This window comes from Microtus pennsylvanicus, chromosome 13 (assembly GCF_037038515.1).
Source record: "Microtus pennsylvanicus isolate mMicPen1 chromosome 13, mMicPen1.hap1, whole genome shotgun sequence".
In the NCBI taxonomy this organism is placed as follows: domain Eukaryota; kingdom Metazoa; phylum Chordata; class Mammalia; order Rodentia; family Cricetidae; genus Microtus; species Microtus pennsylvanicus.
This window is the reverse complement of record NC_134591.1, coordinates 79751157-79765735: the sequence shown is the minus strand read 5'-3', so window position 1 is coordinate 79765735 and position 14579 is coordinate 79751157. Positions and strand designations below refer to the sequence as shown.

Below are 14579 nucleotides of genomic sequence, written 5' to 3'. Positions count from 1 at the left end.
TGCCTGGCAGTGGCATCGGACTGGAGAGAGGTTGAGTCCTCTGCCAACCACAGCTGCTTCCCTACAGTCCAAAGTGCCTTCTGAGGGCCTGGCCAGGGACCACTGCAAGGTCTTGCTGAGTAAGGGGTCGAAAGAGGAAGAGGTGCAGGTGGCCAGAGCTGGCCAACCCCATGGAAATGACACAGCTGTCATCCTTGGCTCTGGGCGGTCTTTTGTGAGTGAAGCCACGGGGGTCCTTTCAGTCATTCTGGATGACCTCTGACCCTAAGAGCTGGGCCACTGCAGGCAAGTCTCTCTGGGTTGGACTTGGTTCTGAGTCCTGCCCCCTGCTGCAGTAGCCAGTGGGTGCCGGAGTCTCAGATTCTCCAAAATGGATTCAGAGGGGTGTGGGCAGAGGGGCGAGGTTTTTTTTTTTTTTAAGATTTATTTATTTATTATGTATGTACCAGACCTCATTACAGATGGTTGTGAGCCACCATGTGGTTGCTGGGAATTGAACTCCGGACCTTTGGAAGAGCAGGCAGTGCTCTTAACCTCTGAGCCATCTCTCCAGCCCCAGGGGCTAGGGTTTAAGAGCGAATATTGCTTTTGCCAGGGACTGGAGTTCATTTCCGGGGACCCGTGTTACAATTGCTGTAACTCAACTCCAGGGGATCTAACATCCTCTTTTGGCTTCCTCAGGAATTGCAACTGTGTGTGTGTGTGTGTGTGTGTGTGTGTGTGTGCGCGCCTGCGCCCGCGCGTAAGCACAAGCACAAGCACTTAGGTACACCTCTGCCACTGCATTGGTGGTGGGAAAGACACCTGACTCACAAGGCCATACATGAACTATGGCAGAGAGACAATGCTGACCCTGAGGGGAATAGCATGGGGGAATTTTGTTTTTAAGACTTCTGTATGAGTATTTTGCCTGCATGAATGTCTGGGCAACATATGAGTGATTAATCCTGATGGAAGACAGAGGGCAGCAGATCTGCCTGGAACTGGAGTTACAGATGGTTGTGAGTGATCATGTGGGTGCTGGGAATTGAACCCAGGTCCTCTCTTACCCTCTGAGGCATCTCACCAGCCCCAGGGGTGGGCTTTCCCCCCTCCCCCCAACAGGGCTCCATGCCTCTCACCAGGCAAGGCTCACTATGACCCTTTGTGGTTTCCTGGGATGCCTGGGACAGGTGACCGTCTCTTTCTCATCCTCCTGGTATCTGAGGCCCATCAACATGCTGGGACAGCTGAGTAAAGCCAGCTGTATGCCAGCTGCCCAGCCCACTCGTGTGTGAGGTGGCCCTCTCAGGTCTGCCATGGCGCCTGTTGAAAATTAAGTTGCATCAGGGCGCTGTTATATAACGTGGCAGGGACGGATGCTGGCTGCTCCCCAACCCCTTGGCTCTCCTGCTTTGGCTTGGCCCCTGTAACTTCCAACCAGACTTCTGATCCAGGTAAACAGGAGAATCACCCACCTTCTGGAAAAGCACATGTCGAGGGACCAGTGTCCCCTGGCAGTAGGCAGGGTGCTCGGCATTGGTTCCTGCAGGAGGGCTGAATTGCAGAGCCCAGTGTGGGCGGCACACGTCCCTCCCTTCGGTATTAATTTTGAAGGTTAGATGCATGGCTGAGGTCTCAGCCTATTTGTGGGTAACCGCTAGGTCTCTAGCCAGCCCCTCTCTGCAGCCTCAGCCAGGCCCCAGTCCCTCCCCAGTCCCTTCTGCCTCTGACAGGCTCCAAGCACTGTTCACAGTAGACGGACCAGGGGTGGAGCAAGCACTGAGGATAGTCACCAGTTCCTCGGGCCTCAGTTTCCCCTTCTCCCACCCCGAGGACAAACAGGCCTGCTGAGACTCCAAGAGGGGATGAGAGTGCACCCCCACCCTGTGCTGTCCTGGGCCTGTGGTAAGGGGGCTGCTCCTGACCTGGGAAGCAGGCCTGCAGGATGCCTGGCCACCTCCCTCATGACCTCCTCATGACCTCCCTCATGACTGCATTTCCAGGCCTTCCTCCAGAACCCCCCTCGCTTATGCCCTCTCTCATTTCCACTTAAGCCAGGGACCCAGTACATCCTCTTCTCTGGTTCCCTAAGTGGCACGTGCCAGGTGCTAACATTTGCTGGACCCCTCTTTGGGTCAGGGTCCAGACAGGGAGCCTGGGGATTTCTTTCACTTCGCTTAAGGGCTGTGTAATTGTTATCACCGTTGCCCCCATTCTATGGAAAGGAAAACTGAGACTTGGGGGGGACAAAGATTTGCCTGGGCCGGCTTGGAGGCTGGGATAATGTAGTGGGTGCTACGGCCTTATTCTCCTACCATAGGCCTTCAGGTATCCATCCCAGGCTGAACCAGCCCACCCTGCCCCTCACCACTCAGTGCTCATATCCCAGTCTGGCTCCCTCCTGGATATGCATCCTGCCTTGGGCTCTGAGAACACTTCAAGCTTCAATCCTCCCCGACCTTATAGCCACTTAACTATGGGCCTCTAAAGCACGGGGACAGTGCAGATAACAGGCCCCTCAGAGCCGGGAGGTCCCAGGGCCTCCCACTCCTGTGGGAGGCTCAGTCATTGTCCCATAGCTGGCCTGACCATTGTCACCCACCCGGCCACCCACCACAGCCTGGGGACAAGCGCGGCCTGGGGCTGGCTGGCTGCACACCAGCTGCCCACGCCATTCTAGACTTTGCTTCCAGAATGTCTAAGTGCTCAGACCCTGCCCTGTCCCAGGCTCCGGCCTCACCCTGGCCTTCCCTTCCAGAACCAGCCAGGCTGTGGCATCTTGGGCAAGTGGCTCAACCTCTCAGGGCCTTAGCTCTCTCACCTGTAGATGGAATTTACAATATTGCTTCTCAGGGTGGCTCTGGGAACTGAGTTAGTCCACAAGACTGACCTTGCCATCAGTGTCTGTGCGACATGGAGGACTTAGAGACAATAGCCAACAACACAGCGCAGACAGACAGACGGAATATAAACCTGAACTTGTCACTTCTCCCACTAAAATCCTGCTCTTTCCTACCAGGGGGCGTGGCCACATGCCCAGAGGTGGCCCCCTCAGACCCCAGGACCTGACCATCAGGCTCCTCCCATCAGCCGGTGTTGACCTGTGAGAGGGTCTTTCCTGCTTTAGAGGACAGGCTCACTCTGGGCCTGGAGCCTCACTCCCAGCTCTGGCCGATCAGCTCCTGGCGTCTCTCCTCCGGATACAGAACCCATGCCCGGCCTGGCCCGGAGCTGTAGGTACCAGGGATGTTCTCAATGACCTGAACTTGAGTCAACTCACAGATAACTGTCCTTAAGCAGGGGTTGACTTCCAAACCCCTCTAGGCCTGGTCCAGTGGGTTCTGCCTCACCTGTGTGGGCAAGATGGCAGACTGCCTCACTTCGAAGGGGACCTGGACACTTGGTAGTAGGCCAGAGCTGACAGCTGCCCTCTGCCCCAGTTGTCCAGCCAGCTGACTGCCTGAAGCATCTCAGCTGGGTGGGGAGAAGTCTAGGTTTCCAGAAGCCTATGGCAGCAACAGAATGGCCACACTCCAGTGAATCCCGGCTGCTGGCCACACAGACTTTCAAACCTGGCCAGACAGACTGAAAAGGCTGAGCCCTCTGGAGGCTGCGTCTGTCCAGGGAACAAAGGCTTCTAGACCAGTCTCTGACCACAAGGAGAGCTTGAACTCCCAGGGCAGCTGGAATTTCAAAACATCTAACCCACTGTTAGGATACTGACCCTGTTGGCTGGAAATGACTGTCACTGTCTGGTGGACGTGCCCAGCTAAACCAGGCCTCTGACAGGTTGGTCACTGTACTAGGAACCTCAAGGAGATGTGTGGAGGGGAAACGGGAAATAATGGAGCCAGAAAAGGGCCCCTTGCCCCTAAGGGGCCTTCACTTTTTATTATCCTGAGTGGTTGTATGCCAGTGGAAGTTACCAGAAGACAGTGTGTGTGACTTCAATTTTATTTTTGTTTTCTTTTGTTTTTTTCTTTTGAAACAGGGTTTCTCTGTAGCTCTGGCTGGCCTCGAACGCAGGAACTCAGTCTACCTGCTCTGGCCCCTTACCCCAAGTCCACGCTACCTGGTGCAGTTATGTATATAGGCTCTAAGTTTGTGGTCCTTCTGCCTCTGACTCCAGGAGCTGGGACCTACTGACATGAGCCACCTTGGCCGCCAGGCTTTCCTTCCAGTGGCTTCATGGGGCTGACAGACAAAGCTCTAGGGAACCACAAGCCTTACAAGAAGATTAAAGCCAGCTTGCAAAAAATTAAAACAAAGTTTCTCTGTGTAACAGCTCTGGCTGTCCTGGACCTTGCTCTGTAGACCAGACCAGCCTCAAACTCACAGAGATCCACCTGTCTCTGCCTCCTGAGTGCTGGGATTAAAGCCATGCACCACCATCACCAGGCAGACAAGTTTCCAGAGTCAGTTATCTCCTACTACACAGGCCCCAGAGATGGAACTTGGGCCATCAGGCCTGTTGCCAATCCCCCTTGACTGCTGAGACATCTAGCTAGCTTCTGTAGATACTTTTTGAAATGTAGCAGTATTTTTTTGAGTGTAGTGACACAGGCTCACAATGTGGGAGGTGAGGCTGAAAGATCAGGAGTTCAACACCAGCTTTAACTACAAAGTGAATTCAAGGCCAGTCTAGGCTACAAGAGGCCCTGTTTCAAAAACAACAGCAACAAAAAGCAAACCAAACCCTTGAGTAACTAAAATTCCCAGACAGGAACTTTACCACAGACACAGTGACAGTCACTGTGACGGTCCTGGACAATGAAAATGGTGCAGAGAAAGCTTACAGGCAGCTGGCCCGTACACCGGTCCTTGGCCTGCACAATCCAGGCTGTTTCAAGCTCCCTCTGTAACTGAGGGTCCTGGGTCACACAGAAACTGCAGGGCTGAAGCAAATTTTGAGTCCAGCATGGGCCACAGAGTGACTTCCAGGACATCACGGGCTCCCAGCATGGGCCACAGAGTGACTTCCAGGACATCACGGGCTCCCAGCATGGGCCACAGAGTGACTTCCAGGACATCACGGGCTCCCAGCATGGGCCACAGAGTGACTTCAGGAACAGCACAGGCTCCCAGCATGGGCCACAGAGTGACTTCCAGGACATCACGGGCTCCCAGCTTGGGCCACAGAGTGACTTCCAGGACGTCACGGGCTCCCAGCATGGGCCACAGAGTGACTTCCAGGACGTCACGGGCTCCCAGCTTGGGCCACAGAGTGACTTCAGGAACAGCACAGGCTCCCAGCATGGGCCACAGAGTGACTTCCAGGACATCACAGGCTCCCAGCATGAGCTACAGAGTGACTTCAGGACATCACAGGCTCCCAGCATGGGCCCCAGAGTGACTTCCAGGACATCACAGGCTCCCAGCATGGGCTACAGAGTGACTTCCAGGACATCACAGGCTCCCAGCATGGGCCACAGAGTGACTTCAGGACATCACAGGCTCCCAGCATGGGCCACAGAGTGACTTCCAGGACATCACAGGCTCCCAGCATGGGCCACAGAGTGACTTCCAGGACATCACGGGCTCCCAGCATGGGCCACAGAGTGACTTCCAGGACATCACAGGCTCCCAGCATGGGCCACAGAGTGACTTCCAGGACATCACGGGCTCCCAGCATGGGTCACAGAGTGACTTCAGGAACATCACAGGCTCCCAGCTTGGGCTACAGAGTGACTTCAGGAACAGCACAGGCTCCCAGCATGGGCCACAGAGTGACTCCCAGGACATCACGGGCTCCCAGCATGGGCCACAGAGTGACTTCCAGGACATCACGGGCTCCCAGCATGGGCCACAGAGTGACTTCAGGAACAGCACAGGCTCCCAGCATGGGCCACAGAGTGACTTCCAGGACGTCACGGGCTCCCAGCTTGGGCCACAGAGTGACTTCCAGGACGTCACGGGCTCCCAGCATGGGCCACAGAGTGACTTCCAGGACGTCACGGGCTCCCAGCATGGGCTACAGAGTGACTTCCAGGACGTCACGGGCTCCCAGCTTGGGCCACAGAGTGACTTCCAGGACGTCACGGGCTCCCAGCATGGGCTACAGAGTGACTTCCAGGACATCACGGGCTCCCAGCTTGGGCCACAGAGTGACTTCAGGAACAGCACAGGCTCCCTAGCAAGGCTGTCTTAAAAGCTTCCTGTAGAAAGAACTAGAGGGTTAGTTATACGTGTCCCTCTACCTCAGTTCTCGAAGCATGAGGCCAGATCCCATAGCAGCTGCACACACCCACGCCCCTCTGCCAAGAGCCAGGGCATGTCAGTAATGGGAGTGGATGAAGAGCGCCGGGGATCACGTGAGGGAATACAGCCTCCCACCTCCTGTGCCCCTATGTTGGAAATACAGTCATGTGACCAGACCTAGAAAGTGACCAAACACTGAATACAGGGCGAGCGGCATCCAGGATCTTGAACTCATCCACCCAGAAATTCCCTTTTTCTAGTCCATCCTCTGTGGTCCTTTTTCACAGGTGCAGAGGTAGACGGGCATCTACAAAGGCATCATTCACGAGAGGGACCCAGATGCCCATCACGAAAGACAGGCTTCCGGGTGAGGGGTCTACGGAGGTGGGCCAGGAGGCAAAAGCTTTGGCTGTGCAGCAGAGACGACCTGGTTCCATTCTGGGCACCCCTGGTGGAAGGATGGGGGACGCCCAAGACTGTCTTCTGACTTTCACAAGCAAATCAAAGTGAGCGTGTAAACATCACGAGGCAAGGAAAGGCTGCGCTGGCTCTGTGGTAAGGCACTTGCCTGGTGTGTGTGAGGCCCTAGGTTCAGTGGGCACCACCACAAAAGGGAGAAAACAACTGAGGGGTGCAGGAGTTTGGGGACCAAGCCTGTCCTAGCAGAGGAAGTCGAACTCTGATGTATACAAATTGGCCATCTGTAGGGAGGTGTTAGGTACCCTTAATATTTTTTTTTAATAATTTATTTAACTTTATTTCATGTGCGCTGGTGTGAAGGTGTCAGATCCCCTGGGACTGGAGTTACAGACAGTTGTGAGCTGCCATGTGGATGCTGGAATTCGAACCCGGATCCTCTGGAAGAGGAGCCAATGCTCTTAACCTCTGAGCCATCTCTCAAGCTCCCTCTTAATATTTTTTTTTCTTTTTCTTTTTTTTTTTTATTGAGAAAAGGAGAAAAAAAAAACAAGTTTCCACCTCCTCCCAGCCTCCCATTTCCCTCCCCCTCCTCCCACCCTTCTCCCCCTCCTTCCACCTTTCTCCCCCTCCCCCCACTCCTTTCCCCCTCCCTCTCCAGTCCAAAGAGCAGTCAGGGTTTTCTGCCCTGTGGTAAGTCCTAGGTCCTCCCCCCTCCCCACTGAGACAGTGGAGCTGATCTATTGGGAGCTCACCAAGGCCAGCTGGACTGTGACTGAAAAAGCATGGGATAAAACTGGACTCTCTGAACATGGCGAACAATGAGGGCTGATGAGACGCAAAGGACAATGGCACGGGGTTTTGATCCTACGTAATGTGCTGGCTTTGTGGGAGCCTAGCCAGTTTGGATGTTCACCTCTTAATATTTTTTAAAATGTTATTGTGTTTGTGTATATTCAACATGACATGTATGGAGGTCACAGAACAATTCTGGGGTCGAGTCTCTCCTTTCACTTCTGTGTGGCTGCTGGGGATGGAGCTCAGGTCACTGGGCTTGCATGGCGAGCCTATCTACACACGAAGACCTCTGGGCAGCCCATTAGACATTTTTTTTTTTTGACATTTTTCTTATTTGACCTTCCAAATCAGAGTCCATGGCTAAAAGGTTGAGAGGACTTTGAAGACAGGGTTTGCTCTGTATAGCTCTGAGCCCTGGCTGTCCTGGAACTCACGCTGTAGACCAGGCTGGTCTTGAACTCACAGAGATCTTGCTGCCTTGCTGGGATTAAGGGTGTGCGTCAGCCACCTGATTTCTAAACTCCTGATCCACCTAGTCACAGATGACTACAGACACTTTCCAGCCTGTGGAGCAATTCTGAAAGGGTCTAGAACAGCTTGGCCAGTATGGGTTTTGGTGGCCTCTCTGGGACCTACTTTTCCCCACTCCACTCCCTCGGTCTTCTCTGCAAAGAAACAAACTCGCCAGTTTCTGAATGAAGGCAGAGTCAGCTTTGCCAGGACTGAGTTCACGCTTTGCCCTCCAGTCACCTGGCCTCACTGCTTAGCTGTAAACCCAACACTCAAGGACCTCTCCTTTGCTGAATGCCAGTCTTAACTTCTCTAGATGGATCCCTAACCCTAACACAGAAAAACCTCAGAGCTCTCGGCCCATCCAATCTGTTTCCTTTCCACTCTGGTCTCCTGGGCACAGTGTATTTGAAATATTTTAATATGTAGACTCCAGAGCTTGCATGGTACCACCCCTGTCCTTTCCTAGAAAGCAATAGCAGGCAGAAGCTCCTCTGTGATCCCCATGGCCAGCAGCAGATACCTGGCTGGGCTGATTGGGGAAGAGAGGCCTGAGAGTCAGCTAGGTGTCTTTTTCTACTTGGCAGAGTTGGTCATGTCCCAGAATCTAATCAAGTTCAAAAGCATTAGAAAAACTCTAGCCAGTGATTGTTGGCTGTCCTAATGACATCAGGCTGGAAACCATGGCAACCCCAGGCTTCTCAGATTAGGCCCTGGTCTGTCCAGTTGAGCTCTCTCTGCTGATTCCCAAGGCTTTGCTTACTCAGCTCTGGGGTGTGCGGTGCAGGCTCACCCCATGCCTGGGTGCATCTCCTCTATGCTTGCAACCTTGCCTGCCCTCCAGCTGCTCTTTCCTGGCAAAGCCTCGGGGGTATTTAACGTTGCAAGGCTTTTCCAAAGAGGCCCTACAGGTCACATGGGTTTCCCCTCTCAGCACAGATGGCCCCCTTGTTTATTTTAGCCACTGTTGAAGCTGGGCTCGTCAGCAAAGTCTGGTTCTCTTCGCTGGGCCATGCCAGGTCAGGGCAAACCAACTGCCCTGAGCTGGGCTGCATTCTCAGAGGTATCTCTTACACAGACACCAGTTTAGGGTTCATGTATTTTAAAAGCTGTGAACTTGCTGGGTGGTGTTGGCTTGGTGCCTTTATCCCAGCACCTGGGTAGCAGAGGCAGGCAGATCTCAGTGAGTTCCAGGACAGTCAGGGCTACACAGAGAAACCCTGTCTCGAAAAAAACAAAACCAAAAAACCCAAAAAACTCTGAATTCTAGACAGATGTGGGGGTGCATATTTTCTTTTATATTTCTTTTTAAGATTTAAAAAGCCTCCCCTCTTCCTAACTGTCCTGGAACTTACTTTGTAGACTAGGTTGGTCTCAAACTCAGAGATCTATCAGCTTCTGCCTCCCAAGTACTGGGATTAAAGGCATGTGCCACCACCACCTGGCTTCAAAGAAGCATTTTGCTTGCATGTATGTTTGCATGCATGTGCACCATGACTGTGCCTGTGGAGGTCAGAAGAGGGCACCAGAATCATGGCTAGCTGTGAGGCACCAAGCAGTGCTAGGAATCCAACGTGGTTGTCTCTGCGAGAGCAGCAATGCTCTCAACTACTGAGCCAAGTCTCTAGTACCTGGCTGTACTGGGGCGGCAGAAGCAGGAAGGGATTCAAGGCCAGCCTAGTCAACACAGTCAAGCTCAGGCTGAGACCCTGCTTCAAACACACAATCCAGTAAAACCCCTGAACTCTTCTTGGTGCATAACCCCCTTCCAGGTCACCCAGAGACACAGTATCCTTTCCTAGCTTACACAGCCTCAGATAGGGAATGAATAGTGTCTGATGGGATTCCTGGGAATCAGTTTCCTTTCAAAGCTATTTTCTTTACTTAAAAAAAAATTTTTTTGAGACAGGTTTTCGCTGTAGCTTTTGGAGCCTGTCATGGAACTAGCTCTTGTAGACCAGGCTGGCCTTGAACTCACAGAGATCGCCTGCCTCTGCCCCCGAGTGCTAGGATTAAAGGCGCATGCCACCACCGCCTGGTCCCAGGCTTTCTTTTTTTTTTTTTTTTTTTTTTTTTTTTTTTGGTTTTTCAAGACAGGGTTTTGGTCCCAGGCTTTCTTAAGTGTTTAAATAATTACTTGGAGTCAGGTGGTGGTGGTGGTACACGCCTTTAATCCCAGCACTCAGGAGGCAGAGGCAGGCTGATCTCTTGAGTTTGAGGCCAGCCAGGGATACACAGAGAAACCCTGTCTCAAAAACAAAAACAAACAAAAAAACCCCAAATAAATGATTACCTGGAATATCTTACACACTGAAAGCATACAAATTCATTGTTCACAAAAAGTTTAATGATCAAATTCATAGCAAAATGGGAGATGTCAGAAACCACATACAGTGGGGAATGGTTCTTAAACTTACAGTCAGATGTGATGGTCACAGGATTCCCGGTGCCACCTATGCCGTGGGCACGTTAAGGGCTGTTTTCCACACGGGCATAGACAATTTTTTTTTTTTCAGTTTTTCGAGACAGGGTTTCTCTGTAGCTTTGGAGCCTGTCCTGGCACTAGCTCTTGTAGACCAGGCTGGTCTACAAGAACACACAGAGATCCACCTGCCTCTGCCTCCTGAGTGCTGGGATTAAAGGCTGCGCCACCACTGCGCGGGGCGCACAGACAATTTTAAACACAGTACTGTAAGGGCTTTCAAAGATAGAGTTTATCAGAGCAACTGAGGACCTGCCCTATCGCTGCTCTCTCACAGGACGCAAGGCAACAGGACTAACCTGAGGGGAAGCCTGACAGGTGAGGGGTTGTGCCCACACCATGCCCAGCCTTCAGGAGGGACAAAATGTTGATGCTCACCTTCCAAGAGTTTGCAACCACCAGAGACAGGTACACAAGAATAATCACTACCATTTTCCACAGCTTGAGCCTTGGCAGGGCCTTTTATCTTATCGACAATCCCGTTGCCCTCCCCCTACACCCGGAGAAGGAAACAGACCCAGGCTAGACTTCCCCACAAGGTGGTTTCCGCGCAGGTCCACCACTACGAAAACCATTGCCAGACCAGAAGAGGCTCGCCCCCGGAATCCCAGCAGACCAGAAGGGGCTCACCCCCGGAATCCCAGCAGACCAGAAGGGGCTCGCCCCCGGAATCCCATTGCAGACCAGAAGAGGGTCGCCCCTGGAATCCCAGCAGACCAGAAGAGGCTTGCCCCCGGAATCCCAGCAGACCAGAAGGGGCTCGCCCCTGGAATCCCAATAGAGGATCTCAAGCATGGCAGCCTAAGCTATACAGTTAGTTCTACGCCAGCCTGGGCTAAGATAAGATGCTGTGGAGTGGGAGAGTGGAGAAAAAAGATGAAAGTAAACAGGAAATGGAGGTTCAAGAACTTTCTTCAGCAGCTGAGTGCTTAGGTGACAGAATCCTGGTTCATCCAGTAGCGTTTCCCACAGCACATTCAAAGGGGCTCTGTAGTGGCATTTCATTTGTATTTTAATAAGTAAAGCTTTGCCTAAAGATCAGAGTAAAACAGCCCAGCTGGTCAGCCTATCAGGCAATAGCCACACTAGTTGTCATAGAAACTGGGCGCCTTTAATCCCAGTCTGAGGGATTATAAAACGGGAGAAGACAGCTCTCACACAGTCTCACAGTCTCGTTCTGAGATTCCTGGAGACAAGATCACCATTTTGTACTGAGGTAGAGGTAAGAGCCAGTGGCTGGCTGCTTTGCTTTTTGGATCTTCAGACTGAACCCCAGTTTCTCTGAGTTTTATTGTGGCTCAGGGCTCTTTATCTGCACCATCTGACTTGCACACTATCTATAGCAGTTCTTACCAAGGAGGTTCAGTACAGGACGCAGCAGCCTCCCTGCTCCTGGCCTCTTACCACACTCATCTCTGTCCAGGCTCTGGAAGAGCCCATCACTCCAAGGACCGGGGCTTGTTCCCACAGCCTCTTCAGGGCCACCTTCTTGGGCCTTGAGTTGTCTATGATTTCCGTGGGACAGTGATTATGGGAACACCAGACCCCCTACATCTAGGAAATAATTTCTAGATTCTGATTTTAAGAAGCCACAAAAACTAACTTGGAGTTTGTTGTTGTGTGGTTCTGTGGAGTTCTTACGTATGTAATTTGTACACCACACTTCTAAGATTCCAGAGGACGAGAACAGACCATGTAAACAGAAACTTCACACAAACACACCTGTGATCCCAGCACTTGGGAAACTGAGGCAGAAGGATCATACATGAGGTCAGCCTGTTCATAGCAAGATCCTGGCTCAAAACAGAAACCCCAAAAAGATGGCAGAGAGTCCAATCTCTTTCTTGCCCCAAATGCCCTGATATCACAATCACATGGACAGACACTATTGCCAGGTTCCACAGCAAGAGCTCCCCCCAGAGTAGGTTCCCAATGACTGCTCCTCACAGCCACCTGCCCAATGCCCACAGATCCCTCTACTGCTGACATCCGGTCTCTACTGGTGGGGACCCACAAGTGAAGGTTAGCTGAAAGCAGCTTTATGGAAAACACAAGCTGGAGACCTACATTTCAGGGTCTTTATTCTTGTGAAGACAGGAAGATCTGGGGAGGGCGCAGAAGAGAGCTGGTGCAAGGCTAAGGCTGTGCACATCTGCCACCTCAGAAATCAGAAGCAATGGAGCCCACAGGCACTTGCTTGAGCAACGTGAGATGACCCCCCTCCCCACCAAATAGACACAACACAAGCTAAAGCTAGATATAAATAAGGGACAGCTAATTAGTGAGTCCTTGAATGGTCTAGAGGGTTTCAGACCAACCAGGCTGCTGCAGTTCTGTCTCCTAATGGGTTTTTCTTTTCTTTTTGATTTTTTTGAGACAGTGTTTTTTTGCCTGTGTAGCCCTGGCTGTCCTGGAACTCACTCTGTAGATCAGGCTGGTCTTGAACTCACAGAGATCCTCTGGTCTTTACCTCCCAAGTGCTGGGATTAAAGGCATGCGCTACCACTTGCCCGGCTTCCTAATGGGTTTTTCAAATGCCAAGGCCAAAGATGGGGTCCAAGCAGACAAGACCAGGCACGCTCAGGGTGGTATGGTCCCAGACAAGACAGAGATAATCAATGGTATGCGTGAACATAAACATTATTAATCCTTTCCCAGGCTGGAATGGTCTTTGAACATGATCCTGCTAGAAGGCGAAATCCTGATGTGTCAGTCATGACAACTCAAGAAGTTCCTCGGCGGCTTGATTATTTTTCATCCACAAAAATGACCTGACCCAGTCACTTCTAATTACAAAATACACTCAGGAAAAAAATGGCGCTGGCAGTAGCCTCCAGGTACCTAGAAGAAAGCGTTGGCAGCAAAGGTTTGCCCAAGTCAGGCACAAGGTGTCTGTTCACAGGTTGGTGGACCTGTGGCAGTGTGTCCTGCCTCAACAGAGGAGTCAATCAGAGCACACCCAGACTTACAGAACCATCTGGAGGCTTTCTGGATGTCAGAGCGACTTCTTCAACATAAAGTCTCATGATTATAATGGCAGAGAAACTAACAGAGCACATTCAACCCTCTAACACTTGACTGCACCATTAGGAGATTCCGTGGCATCCAAGGACCAGGCATTTGAGTCCACCTCACCTAACTGGTAAGGTCCAGGTGGCTCAAAGTAAGCCTCTCCCACTCGTGTCCATCCAGCCTGCTCAGACCCGGGCACCTGCGCACTGAGTCTGAGGACGGCTGGGTCAGCCTGCTGCCCATTTCTTGGCACATTTTTGTGGTCCCGGAGTCCCCAATTTTATCTCGATTGCAATGGTCAGGTCCTTGGTGAACTGAGGGGGTTGTGCTCTTCCGGTCTAGTGATGAGTCACAGCTTTCCTCACTGCTCTACAGCCCGTCAGGAAACACTTCACTCAGCTAGACGGCCAGTCGGAAAGCAGTCCAGGCCAAGTTTCAGATCAAATAGCTTCAGAGAAAACCCTGAAAGCTGGGTGTGCTGACACAGAACGGTAATGCCACACTTGGATGATGGAGACCATGTCTTAGAGGAAAAACGAAAAATGGAATCTTGAGCTATTTACTCTGCAGCACGTTGTCCAGTCTCATGAACCTCCCTGGACACGAGGGCGCTGTTCACAGTCACAAAGCCCCACCGACCTGCTGACTCCGAGCTCAAGGACAAGGTTTGCAGGCAGAAAGCCTCCGTCTATACTGAGGCTTTACTTTTTCCTCCTGTAGAATCTGTACCCTTGGGAAGCATGTTCAAACTCTCTTTCTCCAATTTTCTCCGATGCTCCAGGAAGTTTAAAATTATAAGCTGTGGTGATGTAAGGAATTGTCCCTTCAAGCCCAGGCTGAAACGGAAACACAAAGAAACAGCATTGAGACCTGTCCAGACAGCCTCGAGGAGCACAAGCCAGCTGGGCAGCAGGGCTGTGGGGCTCCAGACACTTAGGATGATCCTCAAAGAGCTTTTACTTCTTTTATTTTTAAAAATTTTTTGAGACAGAGTTTCACAGTAGCTTTGGAGCCTGTCCTAGAACTAGTTCTTGTAGACTAGGCTGGCCTTGAACGCACAGAGATCCGTCTGAGTGCTGGGATTAAAGGTGTGTGCTACCACTCCCCAGCTGGGCCTTTTATTTTCTTAAATTTATATATATTAGGTGAAAATAATAAAAAAAAAAAAGACTGTCCCTAG

At 51.8% G+C, this 14579-nt stretch overlaps 1 protein-coding gene across 2 annotated transcripts in view; it reads right to left on the bottom strand.

The window, feature by feature from the left end:
- Nucleotides 1-12451: 12451 nt before the first annotated feature.
- Nol9 (nucleolar protein 9) overlaps nucleotides 12452-14579 on the bottom strand; it is a 19547-nt gene continuing 17419 nt past the window's right edge. For both annotated transcript variants that reach the window (XM_075946698.1, XM_075946699.1), the window contains exon 12: nucleotides 12452-14235. In XM_075946698.1, coding sequence (XP_075802813.1) covers nucleotides 14101-14235 — 135 coding nt within the window. In that variant the 3' untranslated portion in view covers nucleotides 12452-14100. The remainder of the gene's footprint in view (nucleotides 14236-14579) is intronic.